General features: G+C 34.8%; 1 protein-coding gene across 1 annotated transcript; it reads right to left on the bottom strand.

The window, feature by feature from the left end:
• Positions 1-3,599: 3,599 nt before the first annotated feature.
• Positions 3,600-20,572, bottom strand: LOC117106781 (sentrin-specific protease 1-like). The gene is made up of 17 exons (XM_033248221.1): positions 20,441-20,572; positions 17,420-17,505; positions 16,644-16,982; positions 15,575-15,664; positions 13,570-13,690; positions 13,198-13,333; positions 12,656-12,810; positions 12,077-12,291; positions 11,492-11,636; positions 11,064-11,148; positions 9,617-9,649; positions 9,231-9,473; positions 6,245-6,289; positions 5,947-6,105; positions 5,480-5,559; positions 4,089-4,263; positions 3,600-3,710 (listed from the first exon to the last, which is right to left on the bottom strand). Exons 1-17 carry the CDS (start codon positions 20,530-20,532, stop codon positions 3,648-3,650), a joined length of 2,262 nt encoding a protein of 753 aa, XP_033104112.1. The 5' UTR covers positions 20,533-20,572; the 3' UTR covers positions 3,600-3,647.
• Between the last annotated feature and the right edge of the window lie 515 nt (positions 20,573-21,087).

Below are 21,087 nucleotides of genomic sequence, written 5' to 3'. Positions count from 1 at the left end.
TATTGTGGTTGTTGTTGTGATGAAAAGTTAACACAAACGATATGGTGGCTAAACGAATATTACATGTAAATATTTTTTTTTATTTGTTTGTTCCCCGACAAAATTTATCGTCTTCCCCGACGGGGGGCTAACGGGGGGCTATAGACCCCAGCCCCCCTCTGACGCCACCCCTGTATGTCAGGTAGTCTCGGAGTCGACTGGCTGGTACTTGGTCTGGTAAAAAGATTCATCGTATTTATGGCTGAGTGGTCGCGGTGCTTCCTTCCTCCGTTCAGTCGAGTTAGTGAAACAACGGCTAGATAACCTGAAGGTCGTGGGTTCGATTTCCCACACGAACCATTAAAAAAAAACCCAAATTAATAACTAGTATTTGGAGACGTACTGAGTTCGGTACGATAACCAGAGCAAATAATCACTCCTATGATATTTCTTGAGGCAAACTCGCATCATAATAGCATCATTTTCAGTGGTTTTCATCTGGCTAGATAACCTGGAGGTCGTGGGTTCGATTCCCACCCGAACCATTTTTTTAAAACTTAGAATAAGATTCATTTATAACAATTATTTCGAATATTTAATAAGAACATAAGATATACAAATTCAGTAATGCATCTAATAAAGTATGTGAAACTTATGAACGACATGTTTTGACGTGTCCCACGTCATCATCATTTAATAACAGGCAAATATTAAGGTAAGTCATGTATATAGAGGTCAGGAATACTATGGTAAGTCATGTATAGGAATTAGAATGAGAGTGATATTGTAATGAGTTGTTTGTTTTTTCAGTAGCGGATTTCCCCAAGCAATGTATTATGTAAAGGGCTTCATAAGATATATTTAATTTATAACAATTATTTTGAATATTTAAGTTTTTCTTTACTTTTGACACCATGACCATGCGTAATATTGACCCACAGCTGTACCGTATATTATATTCGTATCCTGTTGTCAGGTAGTCTTGGATTCGACTGACTGGTACTTGGTGTGGTAAAAAGATTCATCGCATTTATGGCTTAAGGGTCGCGGTGCTTCCTTCCTCCGTTCAGTTGAGTTAGTGAAACAACGGCTAGATAACCTGGAGGTCGTGGGTTCGATTCCCACATGAAACGTTTTTTTTTTTTTTTATTAATGACTAGTATTTGGAGACGTACTGAGTACGGTACGATAACACGTCAGGTAGAGCAAATAATCAATCCCATGATATTAGTCGAGGCAAACTCACATCAAATAGCATTTTTTGTAGTGGTTTTCATCTGGCTAGATAACCTGGAGGTCATGGGTGCGAATCCCACCCAAACCATTTTTTTTTTTTAAATTTTATTATTGGGTAGTATCAGGTAGGGCACATAATCACTCCTATGATATTTCCTTGTAGAGGTTTTCATCTGGCTAGATAACTGAAGTCGTGGGTTCGATTCCCACTCAAACCATTTTTTAAATATCTAATTTGAATATTTTTTATCTATTTTTTAACATGATTTTCAAAAATAAAACGGACTTAAAATAATATTCATTCATAACATTTATTTCGAATATATAAGAACATAAGATATACAAATGCAGTAATGCATCTAATAAAGTATATGAAAGTTATGAACGACATGTTTTGACATGTAGTAGGAGGGGCCCTTTCTAATAAATCTGCCAAAGAGTGGGATTTTGGTCTGTTTATTTTGGACTGAGACTGGGCACCAGAAAGCACATGTGTTACACAACTGTTACAGCTCGGTAGTAAAGTGCTAGGTACTAGTAGCAGCAGGGCCCCTTTTCAATGGGGCATAGCCTGGGGCAGCTGATGGGGGTTAGGCAACTGTATTGCGTGATCATGAAGACATTTATCAACTGGAGTAGAACATTAATAGTGTGTTGAAAATGATGTTGCTACCATTAGTTTTGTTTATTGGCATTTATTCTAAATGAGGCTATTTGGGGAGGGGGGAGGGAGTTTAATCAAATAAATACGGTCCAATATTTACATTATTTGGAAATATATTACCAGCTAAATATATAAATTCTAGGTTATCAGCTTTGCAACTAAACATTAAAATGAGAAAAACCTTAAATCTGGCAGGGAGTAAATCCGGTTACTACCATTAACAAATATTTTTATCATCGGTCCATTCATCACTTCTTCCACAGGTAAATCGCTTGTTCATGATTGTTCTATTGCCTCTAAAACTGATTCCTGCATGGTATTTCGTCTGCCAACTCTCAGGAACTCTTCTGCCTGTCTCATCTCTCTTACCAAAAACAATATCTCTCATTTTAGACTAATTTTCTAGTACTGTATACACAATATAAACAATGGTTTTCATCATATTAATTAACATTTATTCATCATTTTTCATAATATAACTAAAGAAAATAAAGATAATAAAAGATTTTTTTTGTAAGTACAAAGACATTTTTTGTTCATTTCATTACAAAATACAGCTGTACAAAGCAAGTCAAGTTTTACAAATACTGTAAATGGAGTGATTACAGCAAGCTTGACTGTGAAGGTTTAGCACATACAAATGAACCACGGCTTGTAGCTTAAGCCTAAAGCTAAACAAATTATGTCACCCTTGTGACTCAACTGATCTCAACTAGCTACTAGTAGTGCTCATGTTGACACAACTACTAACTAGCAAGGTGGAACTAGTGCCCAGTGTTTTTTCCAACTGCAGAGTATCTACAACTAGTTGCTAGGCAACACCACTATAACTGGCATGCAGTTACTGTCACACGACCATTCAATTGCTGTTCAGCTGTTTTGAATTGCAGCAAAAGCAAACACTAGCAACAGCCAGCAACTGGCGACTAAGTTGTTTTCAAATTGCAAGTAGCACTCATCACCTCAAGACACACAGTTGCACGCCTGTCACCGACTAGTTGGCAAAGGTCAGCTGATGTCAGTTAAGTTAGAGGGCAACATAATTTTAGCTTAATTAATGATGGAATAACATACTTTCAAATGAATTGGTATTAATAGCATGTATAATTGTGAAGGTATTGAGATTGCATTAACTTTTTTTTATCATTGGCAACTCCCTGTGAATGTAGGAAGCCTTTTAATTCAGAATACATTACATACTCCAACATATTGCATTTTGAAATAGATTTGGATTTAAAATCCACTTGGTATTGATAAAAAAAAACTTTAGAGATTTTCTATACCAATACCAAATAAAATATACAAATGTGTTTTAATAAGCTATTGGACATCATGTTTGCAAATTGGACATAATTAGTACAGTATCATATTGGGAACATGTCCCTGCAAACTTCAAAAACTGGCCTTTATTGAAGTTGAATCCACCATTGCGAACCATGAACCACCAATTTTATAAAACTTCCTTAATGGTTTAGATTATGCAACTATCCTGGATTTCAAGTACATACATTACTATTTCAATTTCCTGTGAATGAAATTGTAGAACTTTGTTCACGTAAACATAAATTATTATCTTTTTTTTCAATATTTATGTTCATTATGTACATATATTACTGTTTTTTTCTTAACAAGAATTATCTTCAGCCCTACACATTTCATTTGATGTACAGATATTTATTACAATGACACATTCTTAAATATAATGAAAATGTCTTTTTTATCTCCTGGAAAGAAAATACTCCTCCTGATTGCCATGTTTAGAACTGTGTTATAATAACTTTTTGTTGATTATTTCCCAAACCATTCTTCTCCTGAAGTAAGGCATATCCTCCTGTACAAATAAAAACAAGACATAATTGATTAAATTCATCAAAATACACAACACATAATATGTATGATTCATTCAAATTTACCTCACATTGTGAATGTAAATTAATGAGGAATGATATAATCAAACAGATAGGAGTGAAATGAAGAAGACAGTTGTATAATAGAAGACCTAGAGGTAGACTGATTAAAACATGAAGGAACTGTATTAAAAGCTGCATGGAAGTGTGGTGGACCTAGATGCAGTAGTAGATCACATAAGATAGAGGAGGACATTGAAGCCTTGATCCACTTGGAAGGGCAAAATGAAATGATGACGACCACTGATATACTGTAGACATTGCAACACATTTATATCAAAAGAAACGTGTATGATACATACTTGTGTAAATGTAATTGTCGCATCCCTACTAATATACTCTGCATATTTACAAGCAAACATTCCACAGTCGCAACCATTCATCTGTAGTGGGATATCCATGCAATTGATCAGCTTCCAACCACTCAAGTCCAACTCGCCCTGTTTCTTGTCTTTATACTCATCATATAAATATTGTCTAATAGATTTTAAAAAAGATTTTTAAAAATCAGTACAGTATAATCATTGATACATTCTGCGAAAGGTTTAGTGATGTGCATTTGTCTGTGTTCAGGAAGATTTAACAGCTGTTTGCACTGGGTTTTTATGTTGAGGAAAAACAGCCTTGTTACACTTTCTAAGCAGCATTTGCTCGCATAAAATTACCACACGACTTGAGAAATTTTACCAAGGAGAATGTTACACAGGCTGTTTGCAATTGGAATTTTTCAGTCTGAATATAAGTCAAATGCAAACTGAATACTTAGCAACCACCTACCTTGCATGTAAAAGTTAGATGCATCGCACCTATATCGCATGTAAAGTTTAGTTGTATCACACCTATCTCACATGTAAAGGCTAGCTATATCGCACCTATCTCGCATTTAAAGGCTAGTTGTATCACACCTATCTCACATGTACAGGCTAGTTGTATCACTTATCTAACATGTAAAGACTAGATGTACACACCTATCTTGCATGTAAAGGTTAGATGCATCACACCTATCTCACATGTACAGGCTAGTTGTATCACTTATCTAACATGTAAAGACTAGATGTACACACCTATCTCGCATGTAAAGGTTAGATGCATCACACCTACCTCACATGTACAGGCTAGTTGTATCACTTATCTAACATGTAAAGACTAGATGTACACACCTATCTCGCATGTAAAGGCTAGATGCATCACACCTATCTCACATGTACAGGCTAGTTGTATCACTTATCTAACATGTAAAGACTAGATGTACACACCTATCTCGCATGTAAAGGTTAGATGCATCACACCTATCTCAAATGTACAGGCTAGTTGTATCACTTATCTAACATGTAAAGACTAGATGTACACACCTATCTCGCATGTAAAGGCTAGATGCATCACACCTATCTCACATGTACAGGCTAGTTGTATCACTTATCTAACATGTAAAGACTAGATTTACACACCTATCTCGCATGTAAAGGTTAGATGCATCACACCTATCTCACATGGAACTGCTATGTACCATATTTATTTTCAATGGCGATGTAACTTATCTTTTCCAAGAAGAATATTAAGAATAAGTAGTACCTCAAAGCCAAGTATGAGACTACATAATATCTAACTAAATACCACTAGTTACTATTTGCTAAATGTCAAATTTAACAGATTTGAATTAATTTATACATATGTAGATAAACAACACTTGTACCTTAAGGCTTGTAAACACTTTGGATTTGCATTGCCCATAGAATCATAATATGTAATAGTCTTATTGCGCATATCAATCACCTGAAAGTAATGATAAAAAAACATTAACTTTCTCTTAGCAAAGAAGTAATACTACAACCATTTGTCAATCCCAGGATGATTTATCTTTTATTTATACAGTAATAAAACAAAAAATAGAAAGAAATAATACCCAGCCAGCTAAGCCTCAAACTGCATGTTCAATTCACTGAAAAGTTTATCTTATCTATTTTGTGGTAGTGCCCTAAGTTTCCACCATTAACACAAATACATTCTTTTTTAAATATTGATATTCTACAGACTTTATGCAGAAAGGAAATTTAGCATTTTATATTAATTTCTTTCACACATTTTTAAGTGCTGAATAGAATGCCATAATGTTTAAAGTCAAAATAAAATTTCACTAAATAAAGCGAGCAGGAGACTCACAGCAAGACACCAATGCACTCCTAGATGAACTGGGACAAGAATGAGATTTTTTGAGAAGATGTCCACTTTCTTAGTCCAACGTCGTATTGGGTTGTGACCACCTTGTAATAATTTAGGATAGAAGAATGTGTTGAAGTTGTGCATCGATGGGTAACTGTCCTGTCAAATGAATGTTATGAACACTTGTAAGTATTTAAAAAAATGCGATTTAAGCATGTGCACATATTGATGAGTACTTCAAGCTTATAATTAAAAAATAATACTGTAGTAAAATAGAATAAATTTTGTTATGCATTACCTGTTCACTCCTCTCAACCAGTAAACTAAAGTAAAAATTGATAACCTGTGAAGAGAAGGAAATACATTAATAAGTTGGGATTTGTTTAAAAGTCAAAACAAAACAAATACATTTAAAAATAACTACAGTATATGAAAGAGCATATGTAAAAAAAACCCTTTTCATGTTAATGGTTATCACACCATATTTTACTCCTCCAGTGAATTGATGCTACTACCAAGAAACAATAACCAAGCAATCTATCAATTGCTCATAATAATAATAACTATAATAATAATAACTAGATTTGAACTTGTCACTGAGGACGAGTTAGGTGATCCGCCGCACTTTGACCCACGAGGAAGTGTGCGCGGTGCGGAATGAACAATATTTAAATGCTGAAAATGACAAAATACGCTAATTTAGTTTGTTAAAAAAGAATTTGGAGCATTTTAAGAGTTACTCATGCGTACGCGCACGTCATGATGCACATGCGCATCTTAATGTGACTGTTGTCTCCTGATATGAGATATATATGTATTAACTTTCATTGACAAACACCTGTTGGTGAAGGGAGTAATGATCATTCATAGTATTTATCATATATAAAAATTCAGTTTTTTGAATTCAGATGGCAATATGGTGACGTCACACTGTCCGATCAGCTATTATGATATATAAAATCATATCTACAACTCACGTGCTTTTAGAATATGTAATAAAAATTGGGGGTCACCTTTCATTCTAAGGAGCTATAACTGATTAAAAAAAAAAAGCATAATATTAAGCGTGATGACGCACGCACAGGAAATTAAGGTACGACATTTAACCATGACCTGAAATTTATGCCCACTAAATATCATTCAGAAATCACGACTGTGTTACGAGTAGTTTTGCCGTGTTGGTTTTCCAATGATTTATTATGAATCGATGGCCTTCCATACTTGGCTGATTGCGTATATAACAGTGCAGCAGGTGGAAGTGGGTATCTTCAGTGTTGGCTACTAGGGCGAAACGTGAAACGTTGGTGTAGCCTGGAAATCGTCTCATTGCGGCTAGTTCTGCTCATTGGAAGGTGAGATTGAACTGGAAGACATACCTCGTGGAATGAGATAGCCTGGAATTAGCAACAGATTGAGCCTGGGTGTTCTGGCCTTGGAGAGCGATTGTGGTACGACGGCAGGAATTGCTTCAACCGATTCAAGCATGTGGGCTGTGGATTGTAAAGCTAAGCCGGTTGGATGTGGTCTAATGTACATCGCTAAAGAACGTGTGGTATGGTATGGACGAGTACACAAGCCAAGCCAGTAGTCAGTCAAGGACTTGATAACATATCCTTAATGCTTTATGTTATGCTGTATGTCTATACGTTAGATGTACTTAAGAATTACTGTATTACTTTATAATTTATATGCGGAATTGTAGTAGCATTGCATGTCTGTAGGTGAAACTGTAGTATTCTTGGCACAGTACATCCATGCATTTGATGCTTATACATTCGAGAAACAAAGTCTCAATGTAGTATTGATCTTGACGCTGTGCATCCACACGTTAGATGCTCATTTGTTCATTTGTTTGAGAAATTAAACCTCAACATGGTAACTATTACCTCGTATTGTATCTTTATTGTCGTATACACACAAAGTGCATAGTGGTGGATGATTGATACCTGATCCTTTATATCGGATCCTAACTAACTTGTAACAGACTGGTTAAGGTTATTATGGGGTCATTAAATGTTTGAGGAAAGAAAGATGAGGGGGTCATCAAAAACCTTTATTTTGACCATGATGACATCATCAAAATGTAAAAAGAAGTCACATAATGAAATAGAATTCCCTCAGATATAACATACTCAAAGTTGGAAGACGATCGACCAAGAATAAGCGAGATACGCTCAAATGCGCATTTTTAAAAATGACGTCATCGATAAAATTTAGTTTGTTGAATTCAGATGGCAATATGATGAGGTCACAATGTCCGATCGGCCATTATGAGCTAGTAAATCATATTTAAAACTCATGTGCATTCAGAATATGTAATAAAAATTGGGGGTCACCTTTCATCCTAAAGAGCTGTAACCGTTTAAATTTAGGCCTGATTTTAGTAAAAATTCACTGTATATCGGCACAAATGCGCACAAAGTTCACTATGTTTGATGCGTGCGTACGGCATTGTTATTGGCCATAAGGTGATTGAAGAGATCGAAAACAATGTCACGAACCCAAAATGTGACAAAAAACTTAATTTCTAGCTTCCGTACGTGCCGCGCACGTAAAAAAGCGCACGCGTAGTGGTAAATTTCAAAACATTTTGAAATGCTCAAAATGGCGTGTAACATGCTCAAATTTAGTCAAAAAGTGATTTCAAGCATTTTGAAATTTTGACGCACGCGTTACGAGGCACACACATAAAATTAGGGTACAGGAGATTTAACATTGACCTAAGTTAATGCTCACTTAATACGATTTCAAAATAGCAAATGGTTAGGCTGATATGATCGATAATGTAAAAACGCAAAATTGCACGTAGCTGACGTCACCTTGAAAACCTTACCATGTCTATTCCAGGCGAAGCCAAATTGATCGATGAAGCGACCATGTGCGTACCTCGTAGCAATTTTGAGATATCGTGCGAACAAAAAAGGGGAGAAATAAAAAAAAGATGATGATGCTCGAGAAGTGGATCACCAATAACAATAATAATAAGCACTAAATCGGGGAATATCTCTTGTGTTATTTTACCCTTGACGACGATGACGACAACAGCAACAACAACAATATTTATAAACCGCACAAATCCACTGCAGAAATGCTCAAGGCACTAAATCATTATCATTTGAAAAATTAATTTTCTTCCTTTGAAGGTCTAGTGTAGCATCTTCCTCGCCTCCTGTATAGTGAGGGTTAACATATTTACAATTATAACTTCATTTAATAGATAGCACATCACTGGGTAATAATAATTTTTTCTTAGAATCATAAAACTATGTGGTATATTTACAAACCTCATCATTGAGCCAATTTAAACCATTCAAAGTTTGTATATGGTTTCTGGTTAGGGAGCATCTAAAGCCTTCAACAAGAATCTGTCCAGCAGGTTCTGATATCAATGCATCATCTATCGCGTCTTCCATCTCTTGCGTAAGGAATGTCAACTCTTCTACATCACTCACTTCATCCTCAGAATGATCTGCAACCTCCTCCAAGACAGGTGGCTCTTGCTCTGCTATCAGCATTCTTTCCCTAATCTGTTCAACAAATATAATAATTCTTAGTGATTCATAAACTATCAAATTTAGAACTACTTCACCACACAATAAAGAAAGTTTCAAAACTGTACAAACTTTCAATACTGATTTTATAAATACAATTTTTTTACAAAGATACTTACAGTTTGTTCTAATCTTCCCATTTCATGTAAACGCTTTAGAAAATGAAAAAAAAAAAACAAAGATAAATTAGTTAAAAAAGAGAAAAATACAATATAAAATGCCCTCAACGGATAACTAAAGTAAGACATTATTGAGGTTCTCCATGGCATCGTAAAATAAAAAAATTGCAACATTACATTAAAATAAATTTGTCAATATATAAGTATAAAAACTGAAGTCTAGAAAAACAGGATGTATTGTATCGTATTGATGCCAGATCGATTTGATATAGGAAAATATGTATTAAATCATATTTTGATATGTTCAATATGTACTTCATGATAGCTAATTTTCCATGCTGATTTACATATGTTGAAAGAGTTTTTAAGACATATGTGACCCAAGACCACAGAAGGGATGTAAACTCGTTCTCTATCAAAAATGTGTTTTGCGATGAAATTTTCAATAGTTGCTAAAAATAGGTTGGGGAACAGAAATTTTTTATTTTCACAGGGTATCGACTTAGTGATACCCTGGGGAAAATTGGTTATACTTTCATAAGTGTTTCATTAATCAAGCCTTGATAGATAGGGGGAGGGGGGGTTGGACTCTGGATTTTTTCTTATACATTTTACAAATTTTAAAAATACAAAATTTTCATTATTATGCACATTATTTACAAGTTAAAAATTATCAGGATTTTTATTGTTGCAAGCAAAATTGTAGGCATGGAGGAAGGAGAGGGGGGTGGGGATGTTGTAAAGAGTGGGAGGAAAATTTTATAAATTTGGGGATAGGGGAGATGGTGGTCGAGAAGGGATTTTTTTGCTATGTCAAAAAACAAAATTCATAAAATAGAAGTATCGATTTCGAAATTTCATTAAGCACGTATGTAAGATACAGTAAATCAGGATTTTTACACAAGGCCAGGCATCAAGGCCCTAGCTCAACACGATCTCCAAAACGAAAGAAAAAGCCTGTCAACAAGCTGTTTAACCAAGACAAATTTAACCATTCTATCAATAATGTACCTGTAGATCTACAGTAATCAAATACTCTCTATCTTGTGTAAAATAAAAACATTTAGCGCTATTTATGCGTCGGCAATACTTAATTCAATGTCTAGGCTACACATCATGCATGACAGCTTGTTGCATGCATGCCCTTCTGTGGACTTGGGTCACATTTTATTATTTTTCAGAATTTATCAAAAAACTAACAAGAAATTTATTAGTTGTACTTAATCTAGGAACATGATTCAAAGACTGAATACTATCAATAACTATTTTTTTCAGGATTGGTACCACAAGATTCATTTTGTGACTCAGAGGAGCTCATACAAACATGGAATAAAAGTAGTCATAGTTGGTACAATATTCATTCTTGATTAGTAATAATCAATAATGATGGACATTTCCTGATGAATTTTTTTTTTTAAATGTTAATCTTTTGCTTCTAAATACTTACTCTCTCTTTATATATCTTAGTTTTAATCGTCTCCTCCTCTACACGTCTTAATTTATCCCTGGTACTGGATTCAAACCTCTCTTTCCTGTCAATAAATAATAATTACAGAATTTACCAATTTTCATTCACTATTTTGTAACATACTAACCTACAACTCCAGTACATTATGTAACCACCCCCTCACCTGTCTTCTCATCTACATAATATCCACCCAGTTGATGCAATTGAGTCCTTATGATGCTGATGAAACAAATGCCACATTATTTAATGTGATTGTTATTCTTTATAAACAAAACAGTATTTGTTTACCTTTCCAGTATGTTTCTTCTGGCACATATTTATTATTACCACATTATTAGTTTATTAATCTACATCTTGTTTGTACTTACATCTCCTTGTTTATTAATCTACATCTTGTTTGTACTTACATCTCCTTGATCCAGTCTTCTTGGGCAACAGCTGACTGTGACAAGCTTAGTTGGAAACTTGATATCGGACCACTACCCTTGGACTGACGATCACTCCCTGGCATGTGCACCGCAGTAATAATAGGTGAATCAGATCGACTGAAGTCTGAATACAAATTGGGTTGACTATTAGTATTTACCAGAAGTCAGTTTGTATTGTTAAATATGAGATCAATTTATAGCAATAAATTAATTTGTGATTAGAGGTTAAAAAAAAAAAATGTCCACTTAATTCCATAATGTTGTATGTAGACTTTTTGATGGTCCAGAGACAAAAACACAGTACTCAGGGATGTAGTTATGGTGGGTGGGCCACCCAGCCTTGAAGTTTTTCATCCAGTCTAGAGCTACTGTAATTTCATGGCCCTCCACCAACCTATTACCCCCTTGCCCATCCTTAAAATCCACTCTTATTATTTAGAGTGTACCAATGTTGTTATCACCCACCCACCCTTAAAATGTCTACTACCTACCCTAAGTTTCCTACAGCTACAACCCTGAGTACTCTGATAACCATGATGCTTAAAACACAATATACATTCAAACCTGGTTGAGATGGCGTTGATAAAGATTTCTTTTCACTGCTTGGTGTGACACACGTACTGATGTCACTGGAAGGAGCGTGAAGTCGTTGTCTAGCTGCTTCTCGTAACTCACGTTTACTGGTGTAATGATGTGGAAGGACACGCCCACCTTGAATTTCCTTACGAGATGTAAACTGGGGTATGGAGAACGTTGAGCCAAGTAGAGTTGTGGAGGGTCTAGAAACAAAATTGAAAATTCAAATGTATAAAATCATTGACAACAAAATTCTGAATGATGTAACTGGAGATCGGATGTTTTTAATACAGTACAGTAGGATGACGGATCTTTTAAAACTATGCCCCGCCCACACTTATGATGCGTTCTTATTTTGGATAGTAGAATTCAGTGACATTTTTTCACTATACTTAAGACTAATTAATCACGAAAAAAAAATATTTAGTATTAAACACACAGTACACATTTGCCACCTTACCAATGGAATGAACTGATTAGCTTTAAATATGGTATAATTCAAGAACCTAAAGTAAATAATAACTAATAATACATGTAGAATAACCAAACAAAGCATTGCAAACTCACACTCTTGATGTTTCATGTTGTTGGGTATCACTGTCTAATATTAAATCTTGTTTACTAGTATCTACTGGGGGTTCTGGTCTAAGATCTTTAACTTCTGTAGTAGTGAACTGCTGTAGAAGTTTTTGGTATTCCTGCCTTTGTTGTAAACGTATACTCTAAAATAATGGGGTATAAAGCAATTAGTTGAAATAACATTGCCAAATAGATGACTGAAGCTTCCAATTATATTTTTAGCATTTACAATGTTAGTTTTAAGATAGTATTTATGCAATTTAAACAGATATACAAAGAACTGCAGTAAGTGAGGGTTTTCATTTATCTTCTGAAGGTAAGCACCAAATTTTAAAGGCACTTATCATTGGATACATTAATAGACTTTGGAAGTAACATTGCATATATTCATGAACACAATGTTTTGAAAGTAAGCAATACTGCATACATTAATGAAGCATTTGAACATAAACCACATTGCATACATTCATTGACATATCATGATGGCCATCATTGACCTGTAAAGGTGACATGACCAATGAGATTCATACCTCTTTCACAGTATAAGATGCTTTATGTCTCCCTAGATGACTTGCTGCAATAGACCTAGGGAAAACTTTTGCATAAGATGATGTTGTCGAGTGAGAGGGTACACCGGATATTGGAGGCCTACTAATAATTTTATTTCTGAAAAGACAAAATAATCAGATTCAAGTAAAGTGAGTATGGCCATAGGATCTGTGGTATGGCATACACCATATTGAACACAAGCAATTCTATCAATATAATATAATATATTTTATATTTTAGTGCACAGAATTGGGTCTGGTAGTAAGAAAATCACAACATGGACTTATTTTAGCAATGATAAAAATATTCAATAAATTCTATACATGATTCTGAGAACATAAATTGATACTTACATTGGTTTTGTAGTATTTAGTGAACATTGAGAAGTTGGAATTTGTTTTGATTTTGTTGAAGTATGTCTTGTACTGGAAGGTTCAATTTGGTGGTGGGATGCGTCAGATGCAGTGGGCAAATCTGAAAAAAAACCCAAGAAAAACATACAAAACAATGTGACATACAAGGACATCAGGCACAAAAAACACGTGTCACGTGCAAAACCAGTCATAAGACTAACAGGTCATATGATTACCAAAAACAGAATACCGTACTCGTGCAAATAGCCGCCCCTACTAACGTGAAAATTTCCTTAAGCGCCACGTTTGAATAAGCACCCACTTCTAATAATTTCACAAGATTTTCTTTTTAGCAAGTCAATAATCCAATTAATCCTGGGACTGTGGTTGTTGGCATGATTTGAGCTGCAGAGTGGAAACACATTCATAGGTCAATATCAAAATGAGGATATTTCCCTTGGACTGATGGGAGCTCCGATCCCTGGACAGACGGTATATTTCCAACTTTACTCTTTTTACATATGTCTATGCCTAGTCCTATTCCTCTTTTACTTTTTCCGACCTTTAGCACATTCTCATCTAAGTTTCCAATAAAAAATACAATGGTCCTGCCATCCTGCTAATCTCAATCGGCCGATGACCAACAAGCTAACCACTACCCACCACCACTAATTGCATCTGCTATTTTGCTATTATGATATTCACGCATTCTTGTCATGAGCCATGTTCTCCGGATGATTAGGCTATCTTTTCCGCCTAAGCACCATTCGTAATGTCCTTAAATAATCTTTTTTCATTCAAAATGTGCCTCCTAAATTCAATAATTTCCCATAAGAACCCCTCGATTGTTCGAATAAGCGCCCCGTTTGAATAAACGCCCGAGAAAATGCAAAAAATATTTTAAGTACCCGGACGCTTATTCGCGCGAGTATGGTACTTGCAACATCATTTTGTTGAATTCATGGGTGTGGTTCATTAATGCTGTAGCTTACCCAAATATTCTTTAACAAAACTTTAGTCGTAGTTTGAGCTAAAACATAAAAATTACGCCATTTCGTATTCTTAAAATGAACTTTGACTAGCACTACAACTAAATCACACGAACTTTGACTAAAATTATACCTCCTCAGGCCGATTGTTTTGTCAGCCTAGGGCCAGGTTAAATCGCCAACTTGAAATATTTACCCCACTAAAAATGTGCTTTTTCTAACTTACGATAAAGTGAAGTGAATATAAACAATTGTATAAATAGGTCTGATGCATCTCCAGTGTGTTCAAGAAAAGGGACATTACGTTTAGCTTCCAAAAGGCAAAATTTGATAGCCACACGCAACAGTTCCTGATTTGCACAAAATCCCCTCGCGTTGCGTTCACGTAGCTTTACTGTAACAACAACAAAGATGGCACTGCCCTTGCTTGACCTCAACTATAATAGTTCTCCAAAGAAAGCAAATTTTCAGTGACAGTTCATATTCTATATCGTTACATGTTAACGACTATATAGTTATTATTATAGAATATTAGTTTGAATAATGGTCTATTACTGTATGAATTATGAGGAAATATGTTTTTGAGTTAAGTTCTAGTTTGAAGTTCGACTTAATTTCGTTTTAAGTATACAGGCATTAGTATCTTTACAATCAGTGAATCACCTCATTCAACAATTGAAAAGAGCCAGAGCATCAGGGTAACCCTCTTTTCCAAAAGTTGCAATGGGTTCTTTAACATACAAACGAGCTAGACAGACATGCATAATGGATTTAGTTTAATATAAACTGAAAGAGAGGATCACAAACCAGCAGCAATGTTAAGGCTGACGTTAGAATTTCTACTGCCTTGAAGCTCAGCCACTTGATTCAACAGAATTACATCAAAAACATTTATCAATATTATAATCACACATTCTCATCATGGGACTAAGCAAATATCATTAATATACTTATTATTATTAAGCAAATATTAATAATTAGAGAATGACTTGATTGACACTACAGACCAGTCTTACCTGCTAGGTCAGATTCTGGTTGAGCTGCATGATACGTTGTGCAGGAAAGCTTATCACTAACACTACCTCTACCACTTAACATTGATAAAACTGAAATATCAGAGAGCATTCACAGTTAAAGCAGTTGTCTTCTAAGATGGCTCCTACCGTTTGCTTTTATTTGATTCATTAACATACCACTCACTTATTTGGAATAAATATTTTCTTCAATGTCATATAAAACAAGAACCAGGTATGAAATTTTAAGACAGCCCAAAAGTTTATTCCCCTGAAGTAAAAGTAAACAAAGCAAGGCCTAGCATATTTAAATATACGGATATGCTCTCACATAGTCCAGTCTAGTCTAGTCGCTATAGGCATATTAGGATTCTTATCTTGTATTTAAAAATGTCCAAAAATATCTCATAATATTTCGAAATTTCTTTTTTAGTATCTGAAGTTTGGTGATATTATTAATTATGTCTGATATTCTGTCATCATTGTTTTAATAAAAAAAACATTTTTTCGGGCACCAACTAGTGGTTGCTTGAATCAACAATCGTATTCATTACCTTACGGTATATTGGACAATAAATTAAAACAGGTTTGGTCTAGCCATCGCTTTAAAAAATGCAGTTTTGCTACAGTAGGTTTGCACGAACCCAATCTCGACGCGAGTGTGTTTGTTCGAGGCTTGCAGTGCGTAAATATGTGAAAGGCGCGTTGAAAACACTTATTGTCCTAATTTAGTGCATTGAAACCGCTGTGTCTGACTACCAAGCGAAATTAAAGAAAACAAATCACAGATACCAAACACTGAAGAAATAATAGAAAGAGCTAATTCTGAGATTACAGGACTGCAGGCAACAAACTTATCGCTAACAGAATAAAGAAAGAGGTTTGCAAGTGGAAATAACAATTAGAAACTGATTGTTGATAGGGTTGGCCGTAGTGTTAAAAAATATATATTTCCCCTCGTTTCATGAAAAAGTGTCACCTTAATACTGATGTCCCCAGGATAGGCGTGTCCTATTGGAGGGATTCTACTGTATACAGTAATAGAATTAAAGACATTTTGCTGTAAAGCTACCTTCTTGTTCACTGTGTTTATCTTCAGGAGTTGATGATTCCGAACCAGAATCTTGTTCAATGACAACATGTGACATCTTGTTCTTATGTTGTTTCCCGCCTACAAATAATCTAGTTGGAGCTTGTTGTCTTCTGCTACCATTTCTCTTTGGTTTGTAAATATACATGCCTTCGAAAGATGATTCCTTATGAGCATGGACATCGCCACTGAGTCTGTTCTCAATTTGATTCTGACCGGGTTTACGATAGAAATAACTCTCCCCAAACGACAATGCCTTTTGCTTCATCCATTCAGTCACTCGTACTAAGGGACTTGGATCACTGCCATTTTCAACAGCTTCTGAAATATTAAAAAACCAAGCAATTGATTAAAATACCATATTCATATTTAATGCATATTCCCATTATCCTCAAACTCATCTATGAATGATGTATACATATATTGGCACACAAGATTTTGTGTGCTTCCTGCATTTTTTTCAGGTGAAATGACGAATAATGTCAGATTTCAGTCTTTCGTTGAGTGGTAGGTTAAGCATTATTTCATGTACTCATGCATAATACTGTTTTCAGTTACTTTCATGATGATATTTGGTTGCCTAAATTCCTGTGTGTTTTTCAATTTTTTTAGAATGTTTTCAACTTTTAAGGTCTTTGATATCATTATGTAGAAAAAATTAATATTAATATGTTGAATCATATTAATTTATGCACTATAGAAGTCCCCAACCCATAAATGGAAATTTCTGATATTGAAGTTTTCAACATGTGACTTACGGAGTGGTTGATGAATGTATGCATGAAGCTTTGGACGCTTTAAGTCGGGTGTCACATAGTCATTGTCTTCATCATCACTGACCTCTCTATATGGATAACAAAATAAAGAATACTGAATTACAACAGCAGATACAACAAATAATGCAATATGATCAATACAATGTGTAAAACCTACTGTACAGCAAATGTCAACCATGTTCAGAGGGCCTTCACTCTGAAGTAAACTTCAGACACATGTAAAATTATATGTACGCGTTACTTCCGTCGAGTGTCTGCACGATGCTTATAGTACCTAGGGCATAATTTTCTTTGCTTAGAAGTAAATATACAAATTTTCCGGAAGTGATAATCGCCACTTTAGTTGTCTTTCAACTTTTATTTTGCACACACATTCTTTAAATTGTAAACAATTATGAAAACATCATGTCTACAAAGGTTTACACGTCACAGGAATTATTATGTTGGCACGTACTTGTGGGTAATAATCTTTTGAAAAAAATTGAGGTCATTATAAAAGGCTGTACCGTATTTGCTTGCGAGCTCTAAAGTGTGCGTCTACATGGCACTACTCTGAGCGCATATTCCTTCCATTCCTTGTGTATGTGAAGTGCACACTTACTGTACTCCTGGGACTGCTCAGGAGTAAATCGTCTGTAGTAACGTTGAAGTAACTTAATACAAAGAGCATCTTCATGGAATTGGCTTTCCATTGAATAGAAATATTAAATGGATTTGGCAATGGATATAGACTGTCTCTGTCGCAAATTGTCGCAATGCAAGATTGGCATTTTCTACCACAGAAGAGCCCTTGATTGCCCTGAGGTCAAAATCTTAAAATAATTAATTTTGCCCAAATAAAACTGATTTTGAAATGCTCATAACTTTTTAATGCTTATTCAGGGCTTGAATCTGATGTCAGAATCAGAAAGTATGGGCAGAACTGAGCCAGAATAGCAATTTTCAGCTTTCTATTACTGTACAGTATGTAGAGAAAATATTGCCTTTCAAAAACCTTAACAAGATATTGCTGCTCTTCGCGAGTCTGAAAAAGGGGGTGTGTCTTCAAAATTTAAAAGTGCCGTAACTTCGGAATGCTTGGGAATTTTTCAATGAAACTTTGGGATTTTTCATTACCCCTCAAAGTATATTTGATTAAATTTTCAGCAAAATCCAAGATGGTAACCGTGGAAACTTTCTGTAAATTGGTTGAGTTGGCATGGAATGACTCTATATACATTTATATGTATATTAAATATATGTATATACATATATATAAATATAATAAGAAACGAATACTATATAACTATATGGACTCAGTCCTCAAAATTAGGAAAAAGTATGTCAGAAAAAAAAAATGAAAAGCACCAGTGCTATACGTCAGCAGTTTTTAGTTTCAGCCACAGCCCTGAAATCAACACATGCTGACCAGTTATAGCAGTGCTGAGTGATTTGAATCAAGCTGGAAAGCCTAGTCTACGTACTGATGTTCAAATTCACTAACTACTGTAATTGTTGATAAAATGTTGAACAAAATTTATGTTATGATGATGAATAAAATTAAACTACAAAAAAATACAGTGAATCTCCGAATTCGGAATGCCAATAAAACAGAATTTCACGCTAAACCAATTAATTTTTTTCAAGTGCCAAACCCATTCCTATTCTTCCTTTAATAAAATACTTTCCGAAAACTGGATATCCCTATTCCGAATTCCAGACGTTTTATTCGGTCCAGAACATAAATCAACTTCTACAAACAAACAGTTGATAAACAACAATTTCCAGATGAAGGCAATAATCATCACTGTCTGTTAATTAACAATTAGCCCTACAGTAGCACAACACCCTTTGTGAATGAACCATCGTACAGCTAGCTCAGACCCAATATTGTTGCCATAGGGATTATCTACAGGTACTGATTAAAACAAAACACCAGTAAAGTGAATGTTATGCCTTCCATTGTTTAAAAAATTGATTGTAATCAACCGCAAATCAAAGCAAGTTTCTACGATGGCCGACTCTTTCAGTAGACGTTTAATTCGGATTTGGATGTTGCAGATTCATCAGTACAGTATAAATTACAAATGCATAGCTTCACTCATTCCTCAGCGTAGGCCTGGGCTAGGCCTAAAATCTTCATGTCGCCAATTTTTTTCGTCGGCATTTGGCGACTAGACGCCGTCGTTTACGTCGGCATTGCCAAATGCCAGCGTTAATTTTGAGGGCTGTGGACTATAGAAAAACTTTATTGGAGAAGAATTTTAGTACATTTAAATATGCCTAGTACTAAGTATATATACATATATATGATAATGACAATGTATATTTGATGTGCCTACAGTATAAATCAGTATGTTCATATCGTTATTATCATTTTTGTATGCCTTTTTTATTATTTTAATATTATTGGTATTAATGCCGTTTGTATTATTGCTAATGAAAAAAGAATAACAAAGGCAAGATTTAAAACACTTCAATTTTGGCATACTTACTGTAGTTTGGCTTTGTATTCATATTCTTTTTTTGGTAATTATTTCGTAAATATACAGTAAATTGGGGCCCCGAGTTAACTTGGGCCGATTTGACTTGGTTGGGGCCGAGTTGACATGGGGCCGAGTTGACTTGGGGCTGAGTTGACCTCCTTCCGCCTAGCTGCCCTTACTCAGACTGCCATATAGCCTATAATAATAGGCCTAGCCTAGTTAGCTGGTATATTTTCAGATAGCTCAGTCGAAATTGCCATGTTTACGGAACGACAGCAATATACAAAATCCATTTGAGGCACCCAAAGCCTAGGCTAAACCGTGTCCAGTAACATAGACCTAGGCCCTACTGTAGATAGATTGATCTTCTGCCACTCGTGTTCACATGTCCCAGACAATCACAAACGTCCATGTGTGGAGAGAGAACATTCATTAATAAGACAACAAGCCTAGCTATTTTATCATGGTAAAAAGTTGATTGTAATTAACAAACTAAATGTATTTTTTGAGTGAAAATGGCATAATTTATTATACATACTCATCTAAACTCCGTTTTCGCCCAGTGGTTGAAACGCTGGGTCTTTCTGGACCCAGTAATGAATGAAAAACGCTCCTTAATTTCGACACCATTGGAAACAAGCGCGAAATTCAATATGGACGATGGCAGATTGAATGATAATTGAAGAAAAATATATTTTAAATTAATTTAATTTCTTTATAAATTAATAATTTTCGATATTATTTAATTACTATAAATTATTAAACATGTTTTTACTATATTTTAGAATATAATAAGATAAATGAGATATATAATATACTAATATTTAATACGATAATTCAAATGTTTGTGATGAAGTCTAAAGCGATTTTGCTTTTCATTTCTTTTCGCTTTCACCAACGTGACCGACCACTGCTTGGGTATTTATTTACCCAAGATCTTGGGTATTTTGACTTGGTCTTGGGTTCTTGGGTATTCCGTTCAAATCCTTGGGTATTTAATTTTTACTAAGAAAATTAAATATTTTTGTCATAGAGAAAGAATTAAGAAGTAACAAAGGAAATTTCAGTCCATTCAAGTAAAGCAAAACTCAAAAGTGCACATACCATTGTTAATTTACTGTTCTATAAACATGGGTTCAGAATTGTTTGTGATTTGTGATGCCATTGATCTTAATGCATTACATA

This window comes from Anneissia japonica, unplaced genomic scaffold (assembly GCF_011630105.1).
Source record: "Anneissia japonica isolate Jap-2015-1 unplaced genomic scaffold, ASM1163010v1 scaffold2471_len1564793_cov202, whole genome shotgun sequence".
In the NCBI taxonomy this organism is placed as follows: Eukaryota; Metazoa; Echinodermata; class Crinoidea; order Comatulida; family Comatulidae; genus Anneissia; species Anneissia japonica.
This window is presented reverse-complemented; position numbering and strand designations above follow the sequence as displayed.